The sequence below is a fragment of the Mus caroli genome, unplaced genomic scaffold (assembly GCF_978045245.1).
Source record: "Mus caroli unplaced genomic scaffold, Mus_caroli_1 scaffold_15, whole genome shotgun sequence".
Lineage (NCBI taxonomy): Eukaryota > Metazoa > Chordata > Mammalia > Rodentia > Muridae > Mus > Mus caroli.
The window spans coordinates 100,057,167-100,084,315 of NW_028227270.1; the positions used below are offsets into that span (position 1 = coordinate 100,057,167).

Genomic DNA, 27,149 nt, shown 5'->3' on the forward strand with positions numbered 1-27,149 from the left:
AACACAAATAGAGACACAGTAAAACTCACAGAAGTGCCTTTAATCCCAGCACTCAGGAGGCAGAGGCAGGCAGATTTCTGAGTTCAAGGCCAACCTGGTCTACAAAGTAAGGGCTAAACAGAGAAACCCTGTCTCGAAAAAAACCCCCAAAAAAACCCAAAACCCAAACAAACAAACAAGCAACCCCCCCAAACAAAACAAAACAAAACAAAAAAACAACCAAAAAAAACCCCGATCCCCCCCCCCAAAAAAAACCCTCACAGAAGTGATGGAACAAATGAATTTAACAGATATCTATAGAACATTTCATCCTAAAACAAAAGAATATACCATCTTCTCAGCAACTCATGCTACCTTCTCCAAAATTGACTATATAATCGGTCACAAAACAGGTCTCAAGAGATACAAGAATATTGAAATAATCCCATACATCCTATCAGATCACCATGGACGAAGGCCAGTGTTCAATAACAACAAAAACAATGGAAATCCCACATACACATGGAAGCTGAAGAACACCCTACTCAATGATATCTTGGTCAAGGTAGAAATAAAGAAAGAAATTAAAGATGTTTTAGAATTTAATGAAAATGAAGACACATTATACTAAAACTTATAGGACACAATGAAAGCAGTGCTAAGAGGAAAACTCATAGCTCTACATGCCTCCAAAAGAAACTGGAGAGAGCATACACTTACAGCTTGATAGCACACCTGAAAGCTCTAGAACAAAAGAAGCAATACATGTAAGAGGAGTAGACAGTAGGAAATAAACTCAGGGCTGAAATTAACCAAGTAGAAACAAAAAGAACTATAGAAAGAATCAACCAAACCAGGAGGTTTTTTTTTTTGTTTTTTTTTGTTTTTTTTTTTTTTTGAGAAAATCAACAATGTAGATAAACCTTTATTAGCCAGACTAACCAGACGGCATGGAGATAGTATCCAAATTAACAAAATCAGAACTGAAAAGTGACACATAACAAGGAAACTGAAGAAATTCAAAAAATCATGAGCTCCTACTACAAAAGCTTAAGCTCAACCAAATTGGAAAATCTGGATGAAATGGACAACTTCTAGACAGATACCAGGTGCCAAAGTTAAATCAGTCCCATAACCCCTAAAGAAATAGAAGCTGTCATTAAAATTCTCCCAAACAAAAAAAGCCCAGGAACAGATAGGTTTAGTGCCGAATTCTATCAGACCATCAAAGAAGACCTAATACCAATACTCTTCAAACTGTTCCACAAAATAATAATAGAAGGAACTAATTTGGTTTTGAAGCCACAATTTTGCTCATACATAACCACACAAAGACCCTACAAAGACAGAACTTCAGATCAATTTCCCTTATGAACATCAATGCAAAAATATTCAATAAAATTCTTGAAAACTGAATACAAGAACACATCAAAACGATCATTTACCATGACCAGAAAGGCTTCATTCCAGGGATGCAGGGATGGTTCAATATACAGAAATCAATCAATGTAATACACTGTATAAACAAAGACAAAAACTACATGATCATCTCATTAGATGCTGAGAAAGCATTTAACAAAATTCAACAACCCTTCATGATAAAAGTCTTGGAAAGATCAGAAATTCAAGGCCCCTACTTAAACATAATAAAAGCAATATACAGCAAACCAGTAGCCACAAACAAACTAAATGGAGAGAAACTTGAAGAAATCCCACTAAAATCAGGGACTAGACAAGGCTCCTCACTCCTTCCCTACCTACTCAACATAGTACTGGAAGTCCTAGCCAGAGCAATTAGACAACAAAAGGAGATCAAAGGGATGCAAATTAGAAAGCAAGAAAGCAAAATATCATTATTTGCAGATGATATGATAGTATATTTAAGTGACCCCAAAAATTCAGCAGAGAACTTCTACAGCTGATAAACAACTTCAGTAAAGTGGCTGGATATAAAATTAACTCTTAACAATTCAGTAGCCTTCCTCTACTCAAAGGATAAACAGGCTGAGAAAGAAATTAGGGGAATGACACTCTTCACAATAGTCACAAACATTATAAAATACCTTTGTGTGATTCTAACTAAGTGAGTGAAATATCTGTATGACAAAAACTTCAAGTCTCTGAAGAAAGAAATAGAAGATCTCAGAAGATGAAAAGATCTCCCATGCTCATGGTTTGGCAGGATTAATATAGTAAAAATGGCCATCTTGCTGAAAGCAATCTACAGATTCAATGTAATCCCCACAAAATTTCCCACTTTATTCTTCATATAGTTAGGAAGAGCAATTCTCAAATTCATCTGGAATAACAAAAAATACAGGATAGCAAAAACTACTCTCAACAATAAAAGAACTTCTGGTGGAATCACTATGCCTGACCTCAAGCTGTACTATAGAGCAACTGTGATAAAAACTGCATGGTATTGGTACAGAGACAGACAGGTAGATCAATGGAATAGAATTGAAGACCCAGAAATGAACCCACACACCTATGGTCACTTGATCTTTGACAAGGGAGCTAAAACCATCCAGTGGAAAAAAGACAGCATTATCAGCAAATGGTGCTGATTCAACTGGTGGTCAGCATGTAGAACAATGCAAATTGATTCATTCTTATTTTCTTATACAGAGCTCAAGTTCAAGGGAATCAAGGACCTCCACATAAAACCAGATACACTGAAACAAATAGAAGAAAAAGTGGGGAAGATCTTCCAACACATGGACACAGGAGAAATTTTCCTGAACAGAACACCAATGGCTTATGCTCTAACATCAAGAATTGTCAAGTAGGACCTTATAAAATTATAAAGCAAAGGACACTGTCAACAGAATAAAATGCCAACCAACAGATTGGGGAAAAAAATCTTTATCTGTCCTACATCCAATAGAGGGCCAATATCCAATATATACAAAGAACTCAGGAAGTTAGACTCCAGAGAACCAAATAACCCTATTAAAGATGGGGCATAAAGTTAAACAATGAATTCTTAACTGAGGAATATCCAATGGCTGAGAAGCACCTAGAGAAATGTTCAACATCCATAGTCATCAGGGATATGCAAATCAAAGCATCCCTGAGATCCCACCTCACACCAGTCAGAATGGCTAAGATCAAAAATCAGGTGACAGCAGATGCTGGAGAGGATGTGGAGAAAGAGGAACACTCCTCCACTGCTGGTGGGATTGCAACCACTCTGGAAATCAGTCTGGCGGTTCCTCAGAAAATTGGATTTCGTACTACCTGAGGACCCAGCTATACCACTCCTGGGCATATATACCCAAAGATGCTCCAACATGTAATAAGGACACATGCTCCACTATGTTCAAAGCAGCTTTATTTATAATAGCCAGAAGCTGGAAAGAATCCAGATGTCCTTCAACAGAGGAATGGATACAGAAAATGTGGTACATTTACACAATGAAGTACTACTGGGCTACTAAAAACAATGTATTTATGAAATTCGTAGGCAAATGGATGGAACTAGAAAATGTCATCCTGAGTGAGGTAACCTAGTCACAAAAGAACACACATGGTATGCATTCATTGATAAGTGGATATTAGCCCAAAAGCTCAGAGTACCTGAGATACAATTCACATACCACATGAAGCTCAAGAGGAAGGAAGACCAAAGTGTGGATGCTTCAGTCCTTCTTAGAAGGGGGAACAAAATACTCATGGCAGGTAGAGGGTGAGAGGGACTTGGGAGGAAGAGAAGATGGGGAGGAGGTAAAGTGGGGCCAGATCAGGTAAAAGAGGAGTCATAGATGATATACAGAGGGTCAGGAATTTGAACAGAGGTGTATAGCAGTGGGGGATAGGTAACTGGGGGTAGCCACCAGCAAGTTCCAAATGCCAGGAAAACAAGAGACTCCCAGGATCCAAGGGGATGAGATTAGCTGAAATGCCCAACAAAGGGGAGGGAGAACCTGAAGAGACCATATCCACAGATTATGCAAGGCTCCTGGAGAATGGGGCCACCCACTCATCTCCAAGTTTTTAACCCAGAATTGCTCCTGTCTAAAGGAAATACAGTGACAATGTGAGGAAAAGAGACTGAAGGAAAGGACATCCAGAGACTGCTCTACCTTGGGATCCATCCCACATACAGACACCAAACCCAGACACTATTGTGGATGCCAAGAAGTACTTGCTGACAGGAGCCTGGTATAGCTGTCTCTGGGAGGCTCTGCCAGAGCCTGACAAATACAGAGGCATATTCTTGTAGCCAACCATTGGGCTGAGCACGGGGACCCTAATGGAGGAGCTGGAGAAAGGACTGAAGGAGCTGAAGGAGTTTGCAACTCCATAGGAAGAACAACAATATCAACCAACCAGACCCCTCCCCCCCCCCCACACAGAGCTTCCAGGGACTAAACTTCCAACCAAAGAATACCCTTGAAGGGACCCATCTCTCCAGCTGCATATGTAGCAGAGGATGGCCTTTTCTGGCATTAATGGGAGGAGAGACGCTTGGTCCTGTGAAGGCTCGATACCCCAGTATAGGGGAATGCCAGGGTGGTGAGGTGGGAGTGGGAACACCCTAATAAAAGCAGGGGAAGGGGGATGGGATGGGGGATTTGCAGAAGAAATACCAGGAAAGGGGATAACATTTGAACTGAAAAAAAAAAGAAAGAAAGAAAGAAAGAAAGAAAGAAAGAAAGAAAGAAAGAAAGAAAGAAAGAAAGAACCATGGGATGGGGAGGAGAGCTGTGAGATGCTGTTGTGTGGATATGACCTGGCTGTTGTACACACATCCTCAGAGTAGCTGTGGTTCCCTGACTAAGACTGGCAGAAGATGAAGCCAGTTAAGATTCCAGTGGGATTGAGGAGGGCCTCACTAGGACCCACTCTGAGCTGAGGTGCTATTGGCAGGTAATGATGGCTGTTGTGGGAGGAAGAACCACTCATTTTTTGGGATATGGCTAGTGGCAGGTTGCTCATGTCCCACTGGTTGACACCAAAGCCATGCAGATATATATGGACAGAACTAATAAGACACAGAGGGTTATAAAAACGAATGAGTGCTTATGACTCACAAATAAACCTCACTAAAGTAGAAAGCAGTTGCTCACTGTCATCCACTAAATGCTGAAACAACACTAGGCAGTTGCTGTTGCTAAGACTTGGGTTCACTTATTTTCCTGTGAAGGAAGGGTACATCAGTGATAATCATCAAGGCAGTAGGGACAGGGGGATGTCCTTGTTGCTGTTCTTACAGCCATCCAGTAGCTCACATGCAAAACTTACTGTATGCGAGCCTGTCCTTTACTGCTCATGAACCCTGCCTTTGTCAAACACGGGTCTGAGAATGTTTCACACTGTGTACATCTTATCTTAAAGGACAGGCTGGTTAAGACTTGAAGAACGCATGTGTGTAGAGGAGAATGAGAAGTCTTTTTTCCTCGAGAAGTGCCTGCAAAGCAGCTAAAGTCCTGACTTACAGCAGGATCCTATCTCCTTATACCACTGAACCTGCATGCTGGGAGAACTTCTGCCTAACTCAGCTTTAGCACGTAAAAGAGGCCAAGAGGGCAAGGTTTCCATCATGGGTAGAAGATACATAGGATCACATTGTAACAGTGAACGCAGGCTTTGTCCCCTCTGCTGTGGTTGGTTGCAGGCTTTGTCCCCTCTGCTGTGGTTGGTTGCAGGCTTTGTCCCCTCTGCTGTGGTTGGTTGCAGGCTTTGTTCCCCTCTGCTGTGGTTGGTTGGCGATTTTAGATGTTGCTTTCAAAGAGAGCCCCACCGCACTAGTGGATGAATGACTTAGTGTTGTTTCTCATCCTAAAGATAGGATTTTTGTTGTTGTCACACAAACCTGCATTTGAAAGTTATCTGAACTCAGGTAGTCTTTCTTATTTATAAAAATACTTTTCATTTACACTTTTCATCCTCCTTTCCACAGTCAAGCTGCCAACTCCCGCAGTTGTTTTATTCTGTTTACTTAACTTGTTCTTGAATCACACTGGAGAAAAAAGAAAAATCATATTGTTCTAAGGTCAGCTTCTTACTGAATTTCTGAAGCGAGATCCAGGGGAACAGATGTTGTTAATAGCAAAACAATTAAAGGAACTCAAATTTCCTAAGACTGAAGGGTCATGTTTGGGTTTTGAGATGTGTCGGGGCTATCATTTGTCTTCAGCTATGACAGACAGACTATGTTCCGAGAGGCTAATGCAGTTGACGGAGGAGGGAAGGATAGGAGACAGTTTCTCTTATGAACTGCATGCTCGTACTTTTATGAGGTATATTGTTAAATATTATCGCTCATACTCATGCTGCAAGGCCGATCGTAGATGCCAGAGAGCACAATCGAGAGGTCCAGCTGAGTGGAGCCCTCTGTCAGGTCTGTCCCAAGTGCTCAAACCATACCTCCCAACTGGGCTATACTACTCTTGCTCTTTAAATTATTATTATTTCTTTTTTGTTAGATATTTTCTTTATTTACATTTCAAATGTTATCCCCTTTCCTGGTTTCTCCTCTGAAAACCTCCTATCCCTTCCCCTATTCTCCCCTCTCAGCAACCCACCCACTCCTGCTTCCTGGCACTGGCATTGCCCTACACTGGGGCATAGAATCTTCACAGGACCAAGGGCTTCTCCTCCCATTGATGCCAGACAAGGCCATCCTCTGCTACATATGCAGCTGGAGCCATGGGTCCCTCCATGTGTACTCTTTGGTTGGTGATTTAGTCCCTGGGACCTCTGGGGGGTACTGGTTAGTTCATAGTGTTGTTCCTCATGGGTCTGCAAACCCCTTCAGCTCCTTGGATCCTTTCTCTAATTTCCTCAGTGGACTGTGACTCTTTTCTCCCCAAGCTGTATTTGGTCAGTGTGCAGTCACAGCAATAGAAAGCAGACAGAGACGCTGTGCTCAGTCCAAAGGTTAGCTGAGATCATCCACCTCTGTATTTGTCAGACACTGGTAGAGTTATTATTATTATCATCATTATTATTTTGTGGTGCTAGGTATCAGACACAGTGTTTCTGTCTGCTTTCTATTGATGTGACTAAACACTGGCCAAAAGCAGCTTGAGGAGAAAAGTCACAGTCCATTGAGGGAAGCCAAGATAGGAACTCCAGGCAGGAACCTTGAGGCAGGAACTGAAGCAGAGACCACGGAGGAATGTTGCTTACTGGCTTTTCCTCCATAACCATCTCAGCCTTCTTTCTTATACAACTCAGAACCACTGGCTCAGGAACGGCACGAAGCCCCTGAGTCTCAACAATGGCCTGGGACTTTCTGCATCAATCAAGAAAATGTCCTCTAGACTTGCTTATGGGTAATATTATGGAAAAATTTTATCAATTGAGGTTCTCTCTTCCCAGACAACTCTAGCTTGTGTCAAGATGACAAAAATGCCAGCCAGGTCACTCAGGAACTTGTATATTCTAGATAAGTGAGTGACCTCAATATTTCTTGTTTTCTTTCTACCAGTAGAGAACCTCAACCATACATTAATTTGTCTTGGATATTTTATATTCCCTTTAAACATTTTTTAAAAAGATTTATTTATTATTATATGTAAGTACACTGTAGCTGTCTTCAGGTGCACCAGAAGAGGAAGTCAGATCTCATTATGGGTGGTTGTGAACCACCATGTGGTTGCTGGGAATTAAACTCAGGACCTTTGGAAGAACAGTCAGTGCTCTTAACCGCTGAGCCATCTCTCCAGCCCCTAGACAATTTAAAATAAATAAATAAATAAATAAATAAATAAATAAATAAACAGTCCAAAGGCTACAGACATTGCTCAGAAATTAAGAGCATTGGCTGCTTGTCCAGAGGAGGCTGGTTCAATTCCCAGCAACATGGCAGCTCACAACTGTCTATAACTCCAGTTCCAGGAGATCTGACACCCTCACACAAACATACATGCAAGCAAAACCCCAATGCATACAATTTAAAAAGGAATCATCAAAAGATTTTTTAAAAGCATGATCTTCTAGCACAGATTATCTGCAGGTATAGTTACATGATGGCATATTAGATGGTTTCATAGGAGCGCCATCCACAAGGGGTGTATTGAATGGTGATATACACTGAGTGTCAGCTCCTAACTTTTCTTCTTAATGGAGGAATCCATTGTAACTGAGACGCCAAACAGAGGATTTTCCTTTTAATAAATAAGAGTTAGCCTGTTTATCATTCTAGCTGAATGACAGGAACCACAGGTGTAGTGGTTCAGCTAGTGAAAAGATAGCCAGAGGCCCCACAGTGTGCGGAGGCACAAGTTTAAAGCACAAGAATAGCCAGCTGGGCAGTGTGTCGTCCACCGCCTTAGAAATTTGAGAGACAACACGTAGAGTCCCACTGAGCAGGCAGCACAAGCAGACAGGGTTTTTATAGATAACAATACTCAGAACAAGTATGGCTTTCACACAGGTCACAGCTGGATGGCATTTCCAGAATGAAATGTTGCTATGGTTTTAATGTGTTCCCAGAAAGTTCATGGACTGGAAACTTAATCCCCCAAATTCATTTGTTGATGGTATTTAGAGAAGGTGCTTTAAGGAGATAACTAGGGTTGGAAAAAGTCGCAAGAATGGAGATGCTGTGGTGGAGTCAGTGGTTTTATAAGAAGAGGAAGAGAGACTTGAGTTAATAGGCTGCCTGGGACTAGTCATGTAATGCCCTCCCTTGCCACATAAGGACAATAAGAAGGCCTACACTGAAGTTGGCACTTTCACCTTGGACTTTCTAGTCTCCTAAATGATGAGGAATTAGTATATTTTAGAAAGGATGGATAAATGAGGGGCTGGAATAGAGGATTAAGTGGAAAGGGGGAAGGGAGAAAGGGATAAGAGAGAGACTACAAGGAGAAACAACTAAAATTAAGCCAAATACTGAAGAGACGGAGCCTCAACTGTCCATCTCATCACCAAATGAAGCTTTCAGTATCAGGATTTGGTACATCTTGTTGGGTTGTTGGCCAAAAGGGTCCCAGGCAAACCACCAAACAGCACAGGCTGTCTCCAAGATATAGGTTGCTCTCCAGAAACTGACAGCAAGGCTCCATTGCTGAAGGCAATATCTAGACAGCTCACTGAACATGCAGAATTCAAGCTGGTGCCTACAAAGAACTTTTACTCCTACATTTAGAGTCTCTGGTAGAGGGAGGTACTTTGCACACTGTGAAGAGCCAACCTGCTTCCAGTTTAGGCTTAAGGGTAATCTTATAGTAAAGACAAAAACTAGCTTCATTCCTGCTTATGATTAAGCCCCCGTTCCTCAAGCATTGGGCCATCCCCCTACCCTCACCCACCATATAACCTTAACTACAAATGACTCTGTCTGCACATTCTAGGAATGACAATCATAGTTTCAAAAAGTTGTTCATAACCATTTTGCAACCCTACTTCTGTTTCAAAAAGTTGTGTGAGTACCCATGACCACCTTGCTATGGCTACCTGCTGAGATTACCTTGTTTTGACCACCTGCTGTAGTCTGCTCTTGTAATCCCGCCTATTTTCCCCATTTGGAAACCTCCTACCCCTGAGTTATAAAAGCCTTGGATTCCTTGTTAGAAGCTGCCTCCCCTATTTCTGCCTTCACTGTTGATTTTAATATGGTTTAAATAGTAACAAGCCCCCAGTCTCTCTATTGTTCAGCTTGCAGTCTTGTTTCCAAAGTCTTGGCGTTGGTACTTGTATTTCTCAGGAACGATGAGATTTGTGTTCCTATGGTGCAGACTGTTTCTCAAACCAACAGACCACAAAGACCTTCTGAAAACCAGGTTGACTTGATTTGAAAAAGGAGGCTTTCCAAAAGAGCTTTTCCACAATAACATTAAAACTTGTAACAGTGTGTTTATGCTAAATGTTAATCACAAAAGTTTCACTTCTGTTAAGCTTTGCTTTGCCTGCAAAACTCACAAAGGACCTGTGTAAGAATTCCTCTGCTACAGCTTGGATGCCACTTCATCCTCCTACTAAGCTTGGCCTGGCCATAAAAATACAATTTTTGCCTTGCAATATCTTGGTGTTCGATCATGATTTTTGACACTATTACATTCATCACAACCTAGGCTGACCACTCAAACCCTGGTTTAGGGAGAGGCAGCCTGTGTATACAAATAAAATAACTTGCTTTAATTGGTTGACCATGATGATTTGGGTTGGTGGTCCTCTCTAATCTTTGGGATTAACAAGTACCAATGGAGAAATGTAAACACCAAGCTGATCATAAACCCTTTAATCTACAATGATGTCCTGCCTGCAAGATACTCTAGTGCAATGGAGGCACAAAGCTTGTGGGGGGAACTAATCAATATCTGATGTGACTTAATCAATATCTGAATGGACTAGGATCCATTCCATGAGATGGAACCCATATATGACACTGTTTAGGTGACCGAGAGCCTGAGACTAGATAGCCCAGAGACTTAAGGTAAAACCAAATACTACTGTTCTAAAAACAAACAAACAAACAAAACAAAACAATACAAAGCAAAACAAAATGTAGTATAATTTGTGTAGTTATAATTAAGAAAAGTGACTTCTAGTGTCTTTAAGTTATATGTGGAAAGAAATGAGGAAGCAGGTTTGTACATTTTTCTGGAACTCAAGGCCGGAACCTAGAGGCAGGAACTGAGGCAGAGGCCATAGAGGAATGCTACCTACTGGCTTACTCCTCATAGTGTGCTCAGTTTGCTTTCTTCTACCAACCTGGGGCCATCTATCTGCCCAGGGCTAGCATCTGATGCCTAGCTCCACAGAAAGTTTTAAAAATTGCTTCATTTCACATTCTGAGTGGGTCTAGTGTTGGGGTGCCTCACAGATCTTGCAGCCAGCAGGGAGATGGTGTGTACAAGGTGAAGAGTGAAACTCGAGCCAGCACCATCTTTGCAGGACCTGGGTCAAGACTTCCAGAGACTGACTGCCAAAGATTGACATCCTGGTTTATACTTCTTACACGTTCAAGAATAGTAAGACTTTTGAAAAATGTTTTCACTTGGCAATTTTATCACAACAAAGCTTTAGGCATAGCTACAGAGAAACTCCCTAGCAAGACAGCAACGTACCTGTGACCTTTTCACTAAGAAAGAATTCTATTGCCTGATAAGCAGAGCTCAGGACTAGGGTCTAGAGGAAGGATCTGTGTGTGATAAGCATAAGCATAAGGAGAGATTGTATAGGTGAAAGATGAGAAACACATGGGGCCTCTTTCAAAGGAATGGGTTCTATTCACCCTGAGATAAAGCTCAGTATTAGGCACTAAAAAATGCTCAGGATACTGGGGGAATCAGGTGGAGCTGGCTCTGTACAATAGCAAAGGGCATTTATGCTAGTCTACAGAATAAATACAGTGGAAGTCTGACCACTTTCACTGGCGATCCAGGTGTCTAGGATTCACTTCCTTCCATTGAAGAAGATAGGCCAGAATAATTAAAGATCTCACTTTCTCCAGTGCCCCTCTAATCTGTACTTCCCACCAGTCTAGTAAAGATGTAAACTACTTAATGTTAAACATCAGCCTGGCATTTCCTTCTTGGCAACTTACTGAGGTTAAAATATGGCTGAAGTCTACAGCATTCCTCTATGAATTCAAGCTTGCGTGTTTAGAATGAGAAACCCAGCCCATTCCATTATTAACACACAAATATCAACTAAGGAAAATTTCCATGTATTTCCATGCACAGGTAACTGGACTGAGTTGCACTTTACTTTTTTTTCCCAAGACTGTATACTCAAGGTGACATTGGCTGGAAAGACTCATATTCATATGAAAGTAGCAATGCATGGTGGGAGTTCTGAGTTGGGGGCCCTTCCTTCCCTACCCTGCCCACTTATATTAGCAGTGTGACCTTGGTCAAGCTTCTTAATATGCCTACTTAACTTTAGATCCTTAGCTGCAAAGTGAAATAAAACAAGATAATCTCTCTGGGACTCTGTATGGGTGTGGTCCTAGGATACACACTTTGGGTTCTCAGTCAACATCCATCATATGAATCAAATTGACTTATTGGAGTATAGCCTGTGTTCAAATCCAGAGCACTGAAGCTAGGATAATTCACAGACCCTCTAATGAATTCCCAATTAATTTTGTCTATTATTTTTGTTATTGTTAGTTTGTTGGATCAAACATCAAGTAAACTGCTCTGTCTCTTGAGTCAGAAAAATTCACAAATGTGCTTGAGTATTTTCTATTGAATGTAAACTGTAGCCCCCAGTAGGCACATTGCCTCCTCCCTGTAGACCAGACCCTGTTGCAGTGGCTGGACCACATCAGTGGCAGGCTTTGTATATGTTACTTATGGTCTAGAAACATCTCAAATAATTTTCATTTTAGTATCTTGGGAGCAAGCTCCAGCTCCTATTCTCTCTGTATACAGGTGAGCTACAGTGTGTGAGTGTGCCAACAGCATGGGAGTGTGCCAACATACCCACTTGTGGAGTCCAGAAATCCAGTTACACCAGAGAGTTGGGGCCAGTTGAGCTCATCGGTTAGGGCGGACGGCAGGTTGAGGAAGGACTTCTAAGGGAAAGAAGTAATAAAGTAGCCATTATTCCAGGGACACTTTGTTCCTGAGCCGCTGGCACTTAAAGAAGATGGTTTATCTGTGACTGCCACCTGAGAATTCACAGTAGTCAGAATCACTGGCTGCCAGTAGTCTTGTGGAGCTCGGGGAGCACCTAGAGCGTCATACAACTGAGAGGGATGCATTGGGACTGGGACCTTCCCAACATCTTTCAGTTGAGAACATCAAACGGTTGACTGCTTACAAAGTAATTACCCTGAAAAATAATGTTCAAAGTCTAGCAAGAATGTCTCTAGTCAATGGGGGTGATGCATCTGACCCTGGGAGTCAGAAGCACTTCTGAGAAGTAGATTGTGGCTTCCTTCCTCGTAATATGCAGCTATATTCAAGATGGCCTACTGTGGGAACTGGAAACAAAATATGCTGTCTTTCCCATCAGAGGGTAAAACAAGGCAAAACCCCATTTTATAAATTACAAAGAAACCACTAGCAAATATTCAAACTCTTCCCCAGTAGGCACATTTTTGAAATCAATATATGTGCTCAAGGCTGTATGTCGTTTTTATTGGCTACACTTCTTTGAGTTAGCTGACCTCAATGGAGTGTGAGGCCAACCTCTGGCCACTCAGAGTGAGGTAAAGGACCTCCCTGAATTGGGAATAAACACTGCTGTTGGATGTGTTTGCCTGCTTGAATTGGCATGGCTACATTGCTGCAGAACTAACACTTTTCTCTAGTGAAAATACTTTGGGTTTTGTAGTCATTTTTCTGGGGACCCAAGATCCATTTCTCGCACTGTCATCTCAGCAGATTTGCACACCTGCTGTGGTGTAAATATGGTTTGTAACCTCTGAGACTCATATTAGAATTTAATCCCCAGGGTCAGGCATCCAGAGAACAAAACAACCGGACAGACTATGGTGTATAGAGGTAGAATTTTTGCTAGGTAATTAGGGTCGGATAAGGCCACTAGGGAGGAAATCTATGATTGAATGCTGCCAGCTGTATAAGTAGGGGCACATATGGTCACCATAGAGTCACACACACATATGCTTTTGGTCACCATGTGATGTTTCATACCCCCTTAGCACTGCCAGCAAGGGCACCATTACTACATGTAGCCGTTAGACCTTGAGCCTCCAGAGACAGAAGCTAAAATCAATTTCTTTATAGTGTATCTTGTCTGCAGAAGTTTATTAGCAATAGAGAATGGACATACGCCCCCTTGTGGCTATTGTCACAAGGCACTCGGATTAGAGTGTTGATACAGGAATGCTCATTTGAGTCACATTTCTATGGTTGGTGGGAACTCGAGGAAAAAAATGGTGTCCGACTCTGACTGCTTTTAAAAATGACTCCTGGCACAAATCCTTCCAGGGACCTAATTTCTAGAAAGTGCTCACATAGACAGGTATTAGACACCTACTATGTTGATTGATTTGCCAGAATTAGCCATGTAACAAACAGGTGTTCATTTATAGCCACAAGCCTGTCTTGCATTGTATACTTCTCCCATCCTGACATTTACCTCAGGGTGATTTCTAGCACAATGTGTGGAGATGGGGGTGGGGTGGGGGTGAAGAGGAAGGGCATGGCCAGGGAGGGTTGGCTTCTTGACATACACGTGCCCTGATTGTAAATTACCTCTTTTAGAGGCATAGAAATGAATTCTTTGAGGTTTCCAGGCTATCTCAGAAGAGCATGACATCCTTAACTAAAACTATGTTGCCCTTTGGTGCTCTGCTGGCACACTTTCCCTCTAAACTCTTGTATTACCGTGACTCAGCTACTCTGCCTTGCAGTTCTATTTCTTCTACCACCGTGGAACAAAACCTTCCTCTCTGTCTGGTATGTTTTTGCCCTATATCTTTTTGCTTACAACGCATGTTTACTGTAGGATTTGAGAATATTCAATTCTGCTAGAGAAGGCAAGAAAGGCAAATAGAATGCATAAAGCTCTTAAGCCATATTAAGCAGAGGGATGAGTAAGCAAATGGCTTGTGAGATATCGGTAGAGTTCATGAGCTGGTTACCCACAAAGCATGTTAAAAATGAAGAGAGGACTGCACTCCCCTCCCCCCACTCTCTCGCCCATTTCTGTGTCTATAAAGTGGTGACTCCAACTTGGAAACCCCAATGGAACTAGATTGTAGGGTCTGATGGGGCTGCTCTTTCTTCTAAAGGAAGGAATGGGGTCAGAAGTTTGCTAGCATGGGAAGACCTGTCTAGTACTTCGTCTTAAAATAATAGAGGAGGAGAAGGCTATTTTGAAAAGTGCCAGCAACAGAAGGGCTTCATGCTGGGAACCAGATCTGTCTTCCATGTCCAGTTCTACAAATGCAACACGGCTCTACGATTTGAATACAACAGCTTGAGACACGGCTTCTGTACTCCATGTAGGCACTGTTCTATGCCCCCAGTGTTCCCTCCACTCATTTCTCTGAAGAACTGGGACTAAATTACTCGAATAGTTCCTGAAATCCTTGCTAGTATCCAGGAAGTCCAAATGGATCAGACGTCACTCTATTAGCATTTAAGCTGTGGTGCACAGCAGCTGGTGCTGAATTGCAGCTGGAACCCCAGTGAGTTTGTATTCCATGGCTATAGTCCAGACTAGATGCATCCATTTAACCCTGGTGATTTGAATAACTTCAAAATAATGCAGAGATATGTTTTCCTCATTGAATGTTTTCAATTTCACTCATGGCATTTTGGCAAGGTCTGGGTGTTTCTAGAGACGCTTGTCAGGAAGACACTAGTAGTTCCTCGGGTTCAATATGTTCGGATTCAGCAGAGCTTTGGGGAAAATCTAAAGACAGAGTGAGGAATGGGCTAGCCAACTGAAGGACCAACACAGTGCAAAACATGTGCTTCGGATGGATGGGCCACCCCTTTCCAAGAGGATCATCCCAGCTTCCAGGAATGTAGTTTCTTGTTAGATAACAGAAATCATTTGAGTATCCAGCTGCAGACTTCACAGATTCCCTCCTCCCCCCACCCCCACCCCCACCTTCTTTCGTAAACTTGATAAACATGAAAGCAGCAGCCATTAATAACAAATGTGTGAAAGTCCTTAACAAAAGGCGAACATTTAAATCATATTAAGCAGTAAAAGCCACATTCATGCAACATTATACCCAAGACATTCCCGGCATTTACAGCAGGAGAACCACAAATGAAGAGTTCCCTCATCAAATCTTGCTTATTTCTCATGAGTATTGATGTTCTCCAAAGTTTCCTAAATGTATCTTAAATCATATATATGAAAAGACTATATTTACCAAGAAAATTTTCACTTAAAAGAACTCATGATGTTCAGTGAGAATCAGGCTGATTATTGCACTGCTTGGAGTTTTCCTCTGTGTTTTCCAAAGACATGACTGAATTTATATGTCATAACTGACATATGTCTACTACTTTATGTAGTAGTTTCATTTAACATTGTTTTATGTGTGCTTTCATATATCGAGAAAAGCAGTTTTTTATTTTTAATAATAATTATAAGTACAACAATTTGGATCCTTGACTATTTTTTAAAGAGTATGTTTTACTTGCTCTTTGGTAATTTCACAAATGTATACAATGTATCTTTAGAATATCCAACCAAAATCATTCCTGGTTCATGGCTATTGGAAGCCATCATATTAGTAAGCTGGTATTATGTTCCTTTGAAGTTTTGTTAAGTGAGAACAATGACATCAACTGTATGTTATCTGACTCTTTTAATCTTCCAATGTCAGAGGAAGCTTTTTGGTGGCATTTGGTTTGCTGACTGATCCTCTGCATCCCGCAATTCTGTAAGCAGCTTTCGCAGTGTGTTCTCTTTCCTAACGTGCCTAACTGGGCTAGACATGATTATTTGAATACGATAGCTTGAGACATGGCTGTGCTATTTTCAAATAGTACATTGTCGTTTGAAGGGATATACAGGTAACCATTATCAGAAAAGGATATATACGTATCAGTTAAATAGTCATTTACATTTACTTACCAGGAATGAAACTGTTAAAGAATACAAAGATGGATTGTTTTTAGAAAAAAAGGAAGTAGCTGTTGTGTTGGTGTTTCGATCACATAGAGCCTCAAGTCTGAATGAGCAGAATCAAAAAAATTGTTGGGATCATAGATCCCTGTGCGCCACTGGCCCGCAGTTCCCTTGTCGTCCTGCAGGTGGTGCATGTGAGCTTCTCTTGTTAAAGGTTTTTCAGTTCCGGAGTACCACCATACTGCTGGCTGCATGTTCAAGTTCTCTGCCCATGTCACTACAGGAGTGTCTTTTCTTAAATAAACATAAAATTATCCAACTTTTAGAGACCCCCTTTACTTTCTTGCAAAGTTCCCTGCCCTTACCCTATTCCTTTAGGTTTTGCTACTTGACAAAATGGTACCCGTTGGCGAACATGTTAGAACGTGCTGTTTTCTAAGTGACGCTTGTATTTTTCAGACAGAGTAAGAAAGTAATTACCACCGAATTCCCCTTACATTCCAGGCAACAGGACAGGAAATATGCACAAATTGTTTAATTTAATAACAGAAGAATTTTTTCTCCCTTTCCTTCCTTCTTTGCCCTCTCGTAGAACATCTCAGCTGCGTCTGTTGGCTCATAGTTGTATTCCCAGGTAGAAGGACTGAGATTTTGAGGCCAGTCTGGGCTACACTGAACTTCTCTGTCTCACCACGACGACGACGACGACGACGACGACCACCACCACCACCACCACCACCACCACCACCACCACCAGAAGAAGAAGAAGAAAAAGGAAAAGAAGTAGAACTTCATGAGCAACACACTATCATGTGTTCACTCCTCAATATTCCTTCCCTTCTGAAAAGGAGTCCAGACATCCCCTACAACCAAACAGCAGTACATTGATGTCCAATCACTAATGAATGAGAAGTGTGGGAAGGGTCCCTTTCCACCCTGTATCCTATGGCTGCTGGTGTGGTCCTTGGAGGATTTCTATATCTTTTTTTTTTTTTTGTCGTCAGAAAAATCCCTTATGACATGTGGTCTAGGTCATGCAAGAGCTCAGCTGAGCAAGACTCAGAAGACGTCTGGATGGTATGGTTGTGATAAATCTCCAACCCAAATAAGCCTGGGCAAAGAAAACAACTCAATTAATATGAATACATGCTGTGCACCTAGATTGGGCAGATCTGCCACTACACTACCATCTTCCCCATCTATGAGACCCCTTAGAACTTACAGTTTCTCCAGGCCTTGTGCTTCTGCTCCACTTCCCTTCCATCTCCTCTGTCTTTCTCTCTTCTTCCCCCACCTCCTTCTCTCTCAGACTTTCAGCTTCACCTTCCCTTCTCCAGCCCAATCACTGGCTCTAGCCTTTATTTTACAAATTAAGGCAGGGAGAAGGTTCACAGGACTTTCATTCCCCTGATTGAATGATTCATTCCTTGTTAGCAGCCCCTCCTTAGGAGATTGGAATTAGCATCAAAATACAACAGCCCCAGGGCTATCCACAACTGGTCAGGCAACAGAGCTGGTAAGTAACGGGGCTGGATGGAACTAGGAAGGGAGCAGATAGAGATCTTTGCTTTGCTCAGTCTTAGCCCTCTTTTGTGTATGCATAGCTCTTGCTTTCCCCACATGCTTCAAAATCCTATGAAATCAGAATCAGCTGACTTGGAACGCTAGCTGTTGGAAACATGGCTTCCTGGTTGCCTTGAACGCTCTGACAGTCTGAGTTTTGGAAATAAAGTCCACAGATCCTAACCACTCCTTCTCATCTTCATTTCTCTTCTATGGAGGCCACATTTAACATATGAAGAGTGCAGAATGAGTATTTTGGGGATAAATAACAAAACATTATGTGGCACGAAACAGACCCCACCTTCAGGTGCTCAGGATCTGTTCTGGCCCCTGATTGGGGACAGGAAGCACTTTGAACAATGTACATGTCATTGTGGAGGTGGTGATGGGGCATGAAGTTCTGGAAGAATAGAAAGAGAATATATCACCTGACTCCTTTCCTTGTGATCTCAGGCTGAGTGAAGTACCACAGTTTAATAGAATAACATTTTGATGTTTAAATATCAACAAAGAAGTTCAACTTTGTGTTTGCTTTATATACTCCCAGATGCATGAAACTGAAAGAAGTCTCATGGTGTAGAGTTAGATTCCACTGCACACACACCACGCACATGCACATGCACGCACGCGAGCACACACACACACACACACGCACACACACAAGGAAATCTATCTATCTATCTATCTATCTATCTATCTATCTATCTATCTATCTATTTCAAGTACAAAAATTGCCACTTTATGGAATTCATTGTATAAGGGATGCAATCAAAGAGCATTTCCTATCTTTTAAGACATTCCTTTACCCTTCTGTGTTACAACTGTATCACTAATAAAACCAAATTTAATAATGACATCTATTGGTTGGTTGACATGCTTAGAGAATATGTACATGCATGCAGTTTACTTCACAACCATTCAATGAAAATTAGGGAAGTCCAGGACACAATGGCAGTCCTCGGAAAGCAAGCTTGTGTCACATATGTGTATGGGGAAGGAATCTCGAAAGCATGTCTCTATTATGAATGCTAACGTATAGTGGCTTCATAGGTTAACTCACACCTGATGCTAGGAGTGTTAAGAATTGGTGCCTTTGAAAGTGAGCGAGTCCCTGGACCACCACTGTTGTGAATGGAGTTAGTGCCCTTACAAAGAAATCTGCCACATTCTGTTTTGTCTCCTCTTGGTGCATCATCTTTGAATCAGACGCACAGCAGACACTAAAGATCTTGTGTATTGACCTGTGACTTCTTAGTTTCCATAATTATGGACAATTATCCATGAATTACCCAGTGTAAGATATTTTGTTACAGAGGCTAGAACAGACGAAGGCAGCAAGTCCTATAAAGCTTGAAAGAGAGTGCCAGACAAAGAGGAAACAGGGAAAGTAGTTCAAACAGGGGCAGTGTCAGATGTAAACAAGATTAAATGCATTGCACTATGTGCAAAGATCAACAAATCTTGTGCAACAGATTGTCCTCGAATTTGCTAGCTTAAAACATGCTATAGTTAAGCCGACCAAAGCAACAGTAGCTCAGCATCTATCATAATGTCCATTAAAACTTCAGCTGTGGGTAGTCTATCATGGTGCCCATTAAAATGTCAACAATGGAGTCTTCTCTTTCATTCCCTGGCTGAAGATGGTAGTAAAAATGCTCAGATGCACCTGACCTGGGTTCTCTCTCCCCACTATACTGATCATACACAATGCTTTCACATCATTCTTTCCTTCTGTTATTTTACAGGCTTCTGGTTTTTGACTTGATGCAAACCCAGACATATCTAGAAGATGAAACTCACTTGACAAAATACCTACATCCAATTTCCTATAGGGAAGTCTGTAAAACATTTTCCTGATTGATTGATGAGGGAGGGCTCAGGCCACTTATTTTTAAAATATTGTATTTGTTATTTGACAGTTGTACACACACACACACACACACACACACATATATATATGTATATATGTATGTATATATATATATTTATATATACACACACACATATGTTTGTGTGTGTGTGTGATTTATCTTGACCATATCCACCCGAACTAAACTAACTCTCCCACACTCCCTTGACTGCCCCCAATAGGTACCTCTCCACTAATATATGTCTTTTCATTTTTTTAAGTTACCAAGTCAAATTATTACTGTTTGTAGGCATATTTACAACCCCATGAACGGCCACACCCCTAAAGAAAAACGACTGCTTCTCCTCCAGCACCTGTCAATTGCCAATAGCTCCTCTGCTAGGGATGGAGCCTCGTGAATCTCTTCTCTATCCACACTGGGATTTTTGATTAGTTTGATCTTGTCCAGGTCTTGTGCAGCTAGTCACAGCTGCAGTGGGCTCATAGCTACAACAGCCATCTCTTATCCAGAAGACAGCATCCTACAGCTGTCTTCTCTGACCTCTAGCTTTTATGTTCTTTGTGTCTCCTTTGATACAATATTTCCTAAGCTTTCCAGGGGTAGGTAGAGCTATAATGTTTAGGGCTGAGGTTCAACAGTCACTTATTCTTAGAACTTTGACTCCATGTAATGACTGTTCCCTACTACAAAGAGAAGCTTCTCTAACCAAGGTTAAGAACATTACACATCAGTACAAACGTAAATATTTAGAAGACATGTCCGCTCAGCAAAATAACATGTAGATGTTTCCTCCCCATACTGCTAGCATGTTGAGTGCAATTAGAGAAGCATACACATAAAGTGGGTGATAACATAGAAAAGGACATGCTAGAAGGAAAGCTAAGCAGTCCAGAGAGGACTCTGAGGGGACTCAGGGTTTAGTTGACTTCTGCTCCATGAGCCAAAAATGACCAACAGAGATGGTGTATTAGGAGGTAAAATTTATGATGAAGCCTAGCATTACAAAGGGGCGGTGGTAGGCTCCACATCAGCTTTAACAGAGCCGGTGCCAGTTTATTGTCCTGCCAAAAGTGCATCAGGTTCTTTATCCTCATCCTGGAAAACACTTGTGGATGGTCTTCTTTCTTTTTTCTTTTCTTCTTTTCTTTTCTTTTCTTTTCTTTTCTTTTCTTTTCTTTTCTTTTCTTTTCTTTTCTTTTCTTCTGGCTATTTTCTTTATTTACATTTCAAATGTTATCACCTTTTCTGGTTCCTCCCCTGAAAACCCCCTATCCCATCCTCCCTTCCTCTGCTTCTATGAGGATGTTCCTCCACCCACCCACCCACCCACTCCTACCTCCCCACCCTCAATTTCTCTGCGCTGGGGCATTGAGCCTTCACAGGACCAAAGGCCTCTCGTCCCATTGAGCCAGACTAGGCCATCCTCTGCTACATATGCAGCTGGAGCCATGGGTCCCTCCATGTGTGCTCTTTGATTGGTGGTTTGGTCCCTGGGAGCTAAGGGGGGGGGCGGGTATGGTTGGTTGATATTGTTGTTCTTCCTCTATGGTTGCAAACTCTTTAGCTCCTTTAGTCCTTTCTCTAACTCTGCCATTTTCTTGATGACAGCCATTCTGATTTGGAAGGCAAGAACACAAGATGAAATCTCAAAGAAGTTTTAACTTGCATTTCCTGATGGCTAAGGAGGTCAAGTACTTTTTCAAATACCAAATTACTATTTTTTTTTAAATGGCTGAGTTTCTTCTTTCTATGTCCCAATGGTTTTGAGATTCTTGGGGGTTTCCCTGAAATGCACTAATTAAATGGGATCCATATAGTGGTTAATTTGGAGGTGGGTGAAGCCAAGTGTAGACATGAGTAACCTGAGGACAAGGAATTGTTCTCTGGTCCTAGTGCTCACTGGGTAGCACAGGAACAGACTGAGTCCTGGTGGAAATTGGCACCTACTGACTGGGAGACAGGGATGTGGGGTGCGTAATTATAAATGCCTTTCCTTTCAGATGTATGTTGCTTAAAATAATTCCATTTCTTAGATTTTTCATAACCATGGGTACTTGGCATTTTAATCCTCTCAGAAGGCACTGGGGGCTGAAATATTAGATTTGCACCCTATTGGAAGGAAAAGACCAACTGACCTGCTCATTCGGAGTACTGTGAGAAAAAGGCACAGAAGCCAGGACTGAGCCACGTCACCCATGCTCAAGAATAGGAAAGGGAGCAGAAGAGCATTCCTTATTTTGTGATGGCTGCTACAGAAAGGACCTCACTGTGGCTAGCACAGTTGTCTTTCTCTGCTAGAATAAATGAGTGGTAACTAGAACTGAAGAATTCCTTCTCACCACTTAGCATCTTTTACCTGCTGCCCTGCAAGATGTCAGACAAGCAGGAAATGCAATTTTGTTCAGTTTTTATCACACAGCAGTCTTTCCTCTTCTTAAAAAAAATATATTTTTAAAAGTACTGAAAATGCTCAGGTATTTCAGGAGTGGACATGAAGTTAACTCAGACTGATTTCCATATTTTATGGGCACCATGAAAATATGCCTTTATGCACGGTGGAAGCTTTTTAAGCACCCAAGAAATCCAGAGTATGGGAAGCAAAGGGGGTGGGGAGCAAGGGACTGCAGAAGCCCTGATCCTGTCTGAGTGGTTTGTGGTCTAATAAAGAGATGCTGAGCTGACACACAGAGGCATCTCAAACAGGAACGAAGCACACAGGGCTTAAAAGACCTCACTTCAAACTCATATGAATATGAATTTTCTGCTGCCAGATTAAGGATTCATTTTTGTCCTTGACACAGCACAAAATTCAGTCTGTGCTCCTTACCCTACAGACAACAGCCTAGCAGGGGTCATGCTAAGAGGTTATAATAGGACAGGCAGCAGTTTCACAAGCAGAACAAATATTCGAGAATTTGATTTTTTTCAGAACCTCTTCTCTTCTTTTACTTTCTTCCCCAGCCCATCACGTAATGCCAGTTCAATGAGAGGCTGCATTTAATATTTTGAAAACAGCATTTGAGCAGATGGGTGAGCAAGCGGGAGGGCGGTGCCTACTGTTGGCCTCCACGATCTTTTAACCATGCCTTCTTTTCTGATAAAGCAACCCAAGCTGTTATTGTTTTAACTTTGACAGGAAAAACAAAAAAATCCAATCAATACCATCCGTGTTCCTTGATTTACTCTGATTTTCTTTGAAACCTTTCTAAATTGAGGTCTTCCTCTTGAGACAAGTAGTTTGATTTGTACCTCATCACTAAGGTTCTGATGTGCTGGAGAGACATCAAGGCTGTTTATCAAGGGAGGAAGGGGCAGGAGCATCTTCTGGCCCTCAGAGGAATGAGGCCTGGAACCATGAGGCTGACTCGCCATTCTCCTCACTGAGCTACAAATATCTTTCCAGATGAATACACTCCTAACCTGACTTACAGTGAACAGGGCTCTGAGGTGTGGGCTGCCTAACTGGAGGGTGGCAGGTTAGGGTGGAGAGCCTGTTGCAGGGAGAAAGCACAGTGCAGTGGACACTTTCCAGTGGAGAGATTGGGGTAGAATGCTTTGTCTTATTGGAAAACAAAGGCAAGGCCTGCTGAATGATCTCAGAAGGGACAGAACAGCCTGCTTTCCCATAGCCTTAAACATGTGTGAACACATGAAACTATTGTCGGGCAGGGCTCAGCACATTATTGCCCATGGGCTAAAACCTGCCCACTTTCTATGATGGAAATTCATTTTACCAGAACACAGCCACATTAATTAACTTACATACTGTCTGTTGCTGCTTTCATATGGTAACAGCAAGCTAAGTAGTTACGATAGAGATTATAGTATCCTAAAATATTAAATGTTCTTTTACCTGGAACTCTATAGAATTGTTAACATTTTCAAATATTTTCAAATACATTATTAATCTTAAATATATTTTTAATTGAAATAGAATTACATCAGTTTATCACCTCCCTTTTTCCCTTGAGTGTCTTCCCACTTTCCTACCCTACTTTCAAGATGATAGCTCTCATTCTTTGGTTATTAATGTTACAAACACACACACACATACACACACACACACACACACACACACACACACGTGCGCGCGCACAAACATAATTACAACTGGATGAGTCAGGTTCTGTTGTTTGTGTGTATATGGTTTTAAAAGGAGGAGTAACAAGAAACAAGTAACACAAGGTTGTTTGGTAAAGCCTCAAAGAACCATATTATTTTATATTTATCTAAAATTATGCAATAAATATAAGAACGAATATCTATCTATCTAACTATGTATTATGTAATAACTATGTATTATCATCTTTCTGTCTACATATGGAAATTATACCACTTGGATTGACAGTACTCTCCACAAGAACCATAGGCTCTCAAAAGCCCCCAGGGGCAGGCACAAGAACACTCCATTCAAATGATGGATCAGGGCGGTCCAAGTGATTCCCATAGCAATAGAGACTATTAATGATATAGCCTTTGGTTGCCTCTCAGGGGTTGAGAGGTGGCTCTTATTGCTGAAGACACCACACACATGTGTTTGCATGTTCCCTAAAGTCCTATGTGTTAAATGCTGGGTCGTTACCTTAGTGTTGTTGGAATGTTGTAGACTCCTGGAGAAGAGGGACTAACAGGAAGTCCCTAGGTCACTGATAGTGTGACCCTGAGGTAGACTGTGAGAACCTGTGACCACTTGCTTCCTGGCCAGAAAGTAGACAGTTTTGCTCTGTAACATGGTCTCTCTGAGCTGTCTCAGCACAGGCCTAATGCAATAGGGCTAATTAATCTTAAACTGGAAGATCTAAAATGAACTAAAACCTTTACAAGTTAATTATTCTGGGTATTTTTTTTTTTTACAGTGACAAAAACTGATTAAAACAGTGACCTCTTTAGTAATTGTCCTCTGGATGCATGTCTGCTCTGATTCTAGATGGCATATGAGTTGTCTGTTTCTTTGGCTTCTTTCTAGTTTAGGACACTGCACTACAACTCTAACAGCCTCCTAGATTGAGTTTCCCTGCTTCAAGTTTGCCTCTAAACTAATGTGCCCATTAAATCCAGTGAATTTTATGCAGTTCAAATATGACCAGCAAATTTTGCAGCGTTGAGCCCTTCAGGGCTCTGGATGAACTATGAATTCAATTCTCCAGGGCTTCCAGGGCCCTTGGAGATCCCCCTCCCACACAGCTCTAATCTTGGTTTCTCACACATGTTTGGTGAGTTTTCAGCTAACCTTCATCAAACTTGCTGCTTCAAAGCTTTGTCCATGCAGTCTTTCCATTGTTGAGTCTGACACTTCTAGTTCTTCGAGCAAGTGATTGCATGCAAATCATTCTTCCATTTAAAAGATGTGTTTCTTCCTCTATGAAGCCTTCCCTTTAGTGTGGGGGCAGGTATGCTTCCCAGACTCGACTGCTTAGGAATTGTCATTGCTGGTGTGTGCTTTCTCAAGAGCTACAGAGGCTCAGTGGGGATCTGGCTTCTGTCAATCACATGGCTCAGGGCACAGGAGGCTCTATGATAGCTCCTGTTGATTTAAACAGTGCATGGATCGTACTCTGCAGCTGGACATACCTAGTATGGCTCTAGAGATACTGCCTGAGATGTAGTTGATACAGTCAACACATGCCACAAGCACTAAAAGCCAAACTACAGAAACCTGAGACCTCTGAGCTCAACAGATTTCATACATATCAGCTGGACATAATTTTCATACCTAGCTGACTCCTATCATAAATGATGTAATTATGTACATAAAATTTCTTTAAAATAGGAAGTATTTATTTAAAGGAGAATAATTCATAATAGTCCCGAAGCAGACAGGAAGCAGCTCAGCATCCAGTTATGCCTGGATGGTTTGGTACATGGCTACATGTTTACTGAAAACGGCACTGTGGGCATTAACAAAACAAATCACCTACAGGCAAAATACAAACACGGATAAGACAACAGCGAGTGCTAACTGACCAACTGGAAATTTCCAGTGACTAAACGCATACAGGCAAATGTATAGTGAGGACGCAGTGGAAATGAGTGGAGAAATATCAAGAAAAATCTGAGATGTGGGGTGATAGATGACTTTACAAAATTGGTCCTGTTGTTATTATATCCTCTTTTCTGAGACAATATTTTAAAATATTTGAAAACCTGTTTGATATTTAAAAATTGTCATAGTCAGGGTTTCTATTCCTGCACAAACATCATGACCAAGAAGCAAGTTGGGGAGGAAAGGGTTTATTCAGCTTACATTTCCATACTGCTGTTGATCACCAAAGGATGTCAGGACCGGAACTCAAGCAGGTCAGAGAGCAGGAGCTGATGCGAGGCCATGGAGGGATGTTCTTTACTGGCTTGCTCAGCCTGCTCTCTTATAGAACCAAGATTACCAGCCCAGAGATGGTTCCACCCACAAGGGGCTTTTCCCCCTTGATCACTAATTGAGAAAATGCTTTACAGTTGGATCTCATGGAGGCATTTCCTCAACTGAAGCTCCTTTCTCTGTGATAACTCCAGTTGTATCAAGTTGACTCAAAACTAGCCAGTACAAATGTTAAGAAACTTTTGTCTAGATGGTAGAATTAAGAAGTCATTTTTAAAAGTTCTTAATAATTTCTGTATTTTATCTTTTTATTCACTACATACTTGACATTTATAATTTTTTAAAAATTAGCTCTTACTGATGTTAATTAATTTTTCATGTGTAAATGTGTTTTTCCTGTCTGTATGTGTATGCATCACACGTATTTAGTGCCCTCAGAGGCCAGAAGAGGGCCTCAAATCCCTTGGAAGTGGAGTTACAGATGGTTCTGAAGCATCCTGTGTGCTGGGATAGAACCAGGGGCCTTTGGAAGAGCAGTCTGTGCTCTCAACAATAGAGCCATCTCTCCAGCCTGACATTTATAATTAATAAAAGCATCAAAGCAAAGCATTACTCCATTCCCTTTCCTACTTTAGGCAGGTATACCTCTTTCTCCTTTGAGGGGTACTATCATCATGTGACTCTAAGCTGGTTCAGTGGAGGATATGGTGCAGTAAGTGTGTTTGTACAGGGGCCATCATTTTGAGAAGGGTATGATCAGGACACGTTGTCTATCTATGAAAGACGAGCAACATATAAAGCTGGCTAGGGTGTAATATGGAGCCTGGATCTAAAACCAACACAGCGTGGCCTACAATAGGTAACCTCAGGTGACTCACGGTTATTTGAGAACAAATCACTGTTGTTTTAAGTCACTGTCATTTGGAATGGTTGGTGGCTATTGTAATAACTGT

The 27,149-nt window shown here is 41.5% G+C and overlaps 1 protein-coding gene across 1 annotated transcript in view; it reads right to left on the reverse strand.

Moving 5' to 3' along the window:
- The window catches only part of Aoah (acyloxyacyl hydrolase), a 217,269-nt gene that overhangs the window by 63,408 nt on the left and 126,712 nt on the right, over positions 1-27,149 (reverse strand). Inside the window, exon 12 of the mRNA XM_021180609.3 lies at positions 12,366-12,457. Coding sequence (XP_021036268.1) covers positions 12,366-12,457 — 92 coding nt within the window. The remainder of the gene's footprint in view (positions 1-12,365; positions 12,458-27,149) is intronic.